At 41.7% G+C, this 5,919-nt stretch overlaps 1 protein-coding gene across 1 annotated transcript; it reads right to left on the bottom strand.

The window, feature by feature from the left end:
- Nucleotides 1–1,612: 1,612 nt before the first annotated feature.
- On the bottom strand, nt 1,613–2,768 carry MELLADRAFT_112708 (uncharacterized protein; the record flags this gene model as incomplete). The annotated part of the gene is given in 2 exon segments (XM_007417210.1): nt 1,613–1,839; nt 1,859–2,768. 2 exon segments carry the CDS (start codon nt 2,766–2,768, stop codon nt 1,613–1,615), a joined length of 1,137 nt encoding a protein of 378 aa, XP_007417272.1.
- Between the last annotated feature and the right edge of the window lie 3,151 nt (nt 2,769–5,919).

The raw sequence follows: 5,919 nt of genomic DNA, 5'->3' as shown, positions 1-5,919 counted from the left end.
GTATTAGGATCAATCGGTTCATCATTTGGGGAATCTTCTTCTCCAAAAGATTCCAATGGTAGGTCTTCGACGAATATCCAGTCAGGATTATTATCGGCATCCTTCATGAAGGGAAATACTAGCGGCTGGAAGGTTACATCATGGCTAATATGAATTTGATTGGTTTCTTGGTCTAAGATAACATAGTTGTGGTTATCTTCAGAGGCTCCAAGTAGGATACCGGGTCGAGACACAGCTTCGAACTTTCCGCCACGAATCTCCTTTCGAATATGTCGATAAGCTAAACAACCAAAAGGTTGGAATCGTTTTAAGCTTGATTCACGATTTTTCCAAAGCGAGTATGGAGTGGTTTTGAGATTGAGGGAGGTGGTTATGGTCCTGTTTTGTAACATAACTGCATATGAAACTGCATGGTACCAATACCTTATCGGTACACACGACTGTACTAGCATACATCTTGCTTTCGTATTGATGGTTCGGTTTGATCGCTCGGCAACACCATTTTCCTCGGGTGTGTGAGGTGAGGTTATGCGAGTGTTGATTCCAAGCTCCTCTAGAAAAGGTGTGAGGAGGCCATTGACAAATTCGCCTCCTCCATCAAAAGAAAACATTTTCAATGTTTCTCCGGTCTGTCTTTCGGCAAAGCTGATGTAGCGTTTGAAACATTCATGAACGGTTTCAGCGCTCTTGTCCGGTAGTCCGAACAATACACGATAGCTACTATAATCGTCAGTGAAGAGAATATAATATTCTTCTCGATTGACTGATGTAGTTCTAATGATTCCACTCAGATCGACATGGACATTTTCAAGAAATTTCTTAGCTCTCGGCCGGGTAGATGAGAAGGGGAGGCGATGGTTTTTGGCTAACGGACAGACAGGACACTTTGTTATAATTTCAAATTCTTTTACAGTGGTATTCTTATGAAGTACGTCATCTAACAACCCTAAACTCCACATTTTCTTTAAATACTTCTCGCTTGGGTGACCTAACGAGTAATGTAATTTCAGAATTGTGCGTTGTCTAGCATTTGAGATTGATGTTTGATGAGACGAGTGACTGACCGATGAACGTAATGCAACATACATCATGCTACCTTCCCCAACAAAACGCCCTATGAAAAGTTCTTTCTTTCCATGATCGATCCTGAAGTTAGGGTCTTCGAGTACAGTAGTGATAGCTCCAGCTCTAAGAAGTCTTCCTCCAGCTATTAAGTTTCGTGATAAATCAGGAACATATAGACAGTCCTTGAGCTTGACCGATTCGCCTTTAGTGTTCACCAAGTTGACATTACCAATTGAGTGAATGTCAAGAGTAGCACCTCCTCCAGCAAGATTTAATTTAGCACTGGGGTCATGATTCTCCATGAGAGTGGCAGATTCAAAGAGACTAGCATCATGGAACATATGATGGGATGCCCCAGTGTCTATCAAAGCTACTGAATCACATTGGTCTCCTGAACAAGCTACTTGAGGTTGAGCTGAACATGAGAAACTACCATCTACTTCAATTTGATAACTAACTTCGCGATCTTCTAGTCGGAGGTTGTTAAATACGGATTCAAGTTCTTCAGAATTTGGAAAGTTTTCACTTTCGGAATGGTGACTATGATTCATATGAGTTTGACTGTTGCCTTGACCACGGCCTCTTCCTCGTTGACTCCCTCGAAAACCTCCACGTCCGTTACCGCGTCCACCTCTAGGGTAATCGATCCATTCGCCAGCATCTCGTTTTGAGCGTTTCCAGCTTTCCATCTTAGCCGTGTTGTTAGGGTGATGAAAACAATCGGCCTGATCATGAGGTTTGGTAGGATGATCGCGGCCAATACACTTGTTCTTACTACAAGTCTTCCAGCGACCAATTCGATTTCCTTGGCTGGAATCCGAAGTTTCGGCAATCCGACTAGATTGTTGTCGACTCGAAGAAAACATCTTTCGGGTTTGGTATGTTTTCTTCAGCTCGGTTTCAAGATTCTTGAACTTCACATGGCCTGCATCTAATAAATCACATCCCTTTTCCGCCCAGTCTCGGTTGAGTGAGCGAACAAATTGACGGGCTTGTTCTTCTTCCGACATCTCACCGTTTGATCCTAGGTAAGCGTCTACTTTAGCTCTGAAGATGTCTATGTAATCGAGTAGATCCTTAGTAGTTCCTTGAGATAGGTCTGTGATCTCACTACGTAGCATAAGTTTTACAGATTCTGAATTACTAATGTGATAATCTCGGATTGTTTTCCAGAGTAAAGAAGGAGAGGGATCGGTTGTCTTGATTCCATTCTCGAATTTTGAAATCATTGAAATGAATCTTGTGGACTGAGTGAGATCTATGCTTGAGAGTAACCAGTAAAATATGGCTTTCTTAGTGGCTGAGTGGATGTCTGGATTGATACCCTGAGCACCGGCTTCTTCTGAATCAAGGTAATGATCGTATGAAGCCGCCATGAGACCAAACCGTATGCCATCGGACCAGGCTACATAGTTTGATGAGGATAACTTTGTACTGATCGCAATTTTATGAAGGATAGAAGTCATCTTGATGGACTGGCGCTGGGCCGGAGTATCGGTATCAATTAACTCATTAGACGCCATGACTAACGTCGAGTTGGAGGCGTTGGGTACCGTGGTATGATCTGAAGGTGCTGAGACTGATGAACCAGAGCTACCTGGTTGGTCTTCAGTTTCGAATTTGTCAAGGTCCTCTAGGGGTAATGGAGTAGATGCTGGCGTAGGCAATTGAGTGTCTTCAAGTGAGTTTTCTCTCTCGGACATGGATTTCTCGTTTCGAATGCTATAACTAAGAGCTGAACCAAGCTCTCGCTACCATGAAAAGCGACGAAACCCTGAATGCCCGTGACAATGTTCTAGAGGTGAGCTCCTACACCTCTTGTCACACTAACTACCTGATGACACTAACCTGAATGCCCGTGACAATGTTCTAGAGGTGAGCTCCTACACCTCTTGTCACACTAACTACCTGATGACACTAACCTATGAGGTTGAATCAGGTTAAGGATAAAAATAAGAAAAGAGATCAACACTTTGGTCTTTGATCTAAAGTCTTTTCCTCCCGTAGAATAACGGATTATATTTCACCTGAATGCCCGTGACAATGTTCTAGAGGTGAGCTCCTACACCTCTTGTCACACTAACTACCTGATGACACTAACCTGTACAATCAGAACAAAAGCAAAACAATCATAGAAGAAGAAATGAGTTAGAAAAGAAAAGAAATAATAGAAAAGTTTTAATATTGATTCTGACCTATAAGGTTGAATCAGGTTAAGGATAAAAATAAGAAAAGAGATCAACACTTTGGTCTTTGATCTAAAGCTAGTGTTTCCAAAATTCAGATGAAATATAAATGAAGAGAATGAATAGCACCAATCAGTAACACATAAGTAAAGGTAATAGAAAAGATAGATAGTAGTAATTGAACTATGATAATAGAATGAAAAGAGGCGTGTGATAGTATAAAGGGATTGAACTTACTCTTTTCCTCCCGTAGAATAAGGGTACTCAAAGCAAAGTATGTAGCGCTACATACTTTTCGCTACATACTTTTTTTGGCGGGGACAAAGAAAAAAAATATACTTTTGGCCTCGCCTTCCCCGCCAAAAAAAGTATATAGCAAAAAGTATGTGATTGAACTTACTCTTTTCCTCCCGTAGAATAACGGATGAGGAAAAGAGTCAGTACGCGTCAAAGGATCAGCACTAGATAAGTTTGGGATAATTAGGGTTTGACCTTAACATTGAATATTAGAGTTAAAAGTTGATCTTAGTAAGCTTAAGTGTCTAACACATGTATGTTAACTCGTAGTACTTTAACACTCATCTGAAACACATAGCACGAGATACTATGGTGTATCTCAACATTTTCTAGAGACAAATTGAATAAAGATCCGTTCAAATTTATTACACAACTCTCCATGTGAGCACATTGACGTGCTCATGGTGGACGGACATGGTGTAGCATGTTTTGAAACTGGAATAAGCCACTTTGTTTTGCCTTACAAACTCGTGGATTCATCAGTATTCTTACTTCCAATGATGCTCTGACTGATCCGACCGACTTGGCACGTTTCAAACGTCAACAAGGTATGAGATCTCACAACTTTCAAGCTGTTGAAACAATTGATTTCTCACTCGGAGCCAAGGGATCTCCCATCCTGTCAAAGGGTGTGAGGAAGTTCGGAGTCAAATGTGTATCCAGTTGATTCAACCAAAGGCTGACATACGATCACGGGGTGATGAGTTCCAGGAACTCATCTTTGGTGGGTGTTGGTATCTGATTCTTTGCAAGGATCTTCAAATTATTTTCACTGGCACCTGTACCAACAGCTACAAAGTTGGTATGATTTGTTGGAAATCGGGTGACTTCACTAACAAAAGAGAAACATGGTCTTGATTTGGTGAACATTGAGATAATTTACTCCAGAGGAGTGAAAAACCTTACCCCCCATAACATTGGCACAACAGTTGTGCCTTGTCAACACTAAGTGATTCCAACTTGCCAGTGAACACAAAGGAGAGGCCATCAAGACAATTTAACCTCCCTTCAGGGATTTCCTTTGAGCCTGTGGACATCAAGGAGTTGGATGATGTCAAAACTCTCACAGCCTCAAGCCGATGAAACATTCAATTCCTCACCTGGGACAACGCTGGCTCAGTTGCGCTGTTTCTGCGGTCAGCGCTGCGGCAGCGCAACTGAGCTGTGGTATGAAATTAATAGACGCGGATATGAATCTACGCGCAAACCTGGACAGACAGGTGTTAGTTGAGTTTAAGATGACTCAAAGAAGTTAAGATAGACGGGCGGAGGATTCAACGCCTTACCTGCAAATGAGCAGGACAAAAATAATGTGGTAGAGAAGTTCTAAGCTTCCAAGTTCCACTCGATTATATTCCAAACCAAAGCAAAAAGAAAAATAGAAAGAGACTAAAGTAGATAAGAGGATAAGTAATTTACCTGGACAGACAGATGTTAGTTGAGTTTAAGATGACTCAAAGAAGTTAAGAAAGACAGGCAGAGGATTCGATGCCTTACCTGCAAATGACCAGGACAAAAATAACGTGGTAGAGAAGTCTATTGTAACATATGAGTACTTGTCCAGATTTGAAAAGAATTACACATAGAGAAAAAGAAAGAGTGAAAATTTGCTTACTCTAAGCTTCCAAGTTCCACTCGATGAGGAGGGAACAAGGAGCTCGAGAGAGGCAGAGCATAAGAGTCAAAATTAACGCATACCCAAACATGTGCTAATCCAGAACAGGAAGTAATGAGTTGAGTCAGTTCTAAATTAAGCGAAACCATTCCTTCTTCTCTTGATCTTTGCCAACACTTCAGTTTCCTAATTGGGATGGACTTGACACGTCGTTCACCATTATCATAACATGGTACCAGTATGTGGTATTCTACAGAAGCGGGTCTCGCGGAGCGCTGTCACTGACAGCCTTGCCTGGTAACGGGGCTCATGTACCGCTTTCTGGGGCCTGGGTTCCTAGAAGCGGGACCTGAGCTTTGCTTCAGGTCCCAGCCTGGTTGACGATCATTATCAACCCTCAGCCAAGATCTTTCAGATGTTGGTGCTCACCTCACCTGTTTTCCATGGCAAGGAAGGAATGTCCATCCACCAACTCTACCCATTTTCACTTGTCACCATCAGATGTCAGCAAGATTCAGCAAACCACCTGTTGGACACAGGATGGTCCATTGAAGACCTCCAAAAATCGGATCCGGAGTTTGTCCAGATCACTTTTCTCTATTGATATCTAATTAATAGTTTCCTCTTACTAATCTTTGGTATTATTGGTCTTGATTTCATCATCGAATCCATAAAATTTTCAAAAAACCTCCCTCAATCCATTCAAATCATTAATCAACTCCACTTAATCATCTCTTTTTGTGTCTTTGAATTCAA

This window comes from Melampsora larici-populina, assembly GCF_000204055.1.
Source record: "Melampsora larici-populina 98AG31 unplaced genomic scaffold MELLAscaffold_69, whole genome shotgun sequence".
NCBI classification, from domain to species: Eukaryota; Fungi; Basidiomycota; class Pucciniomycetes; order Pucciniales; family Melampsoraceae; genus Melampsora; species Melampsora laricis-populina.
The sequence above is the reverse complement of the archived record's forward strand: the minus strand, read 5'-3'. Positions and strand labels throughout refer to the sequence as shown.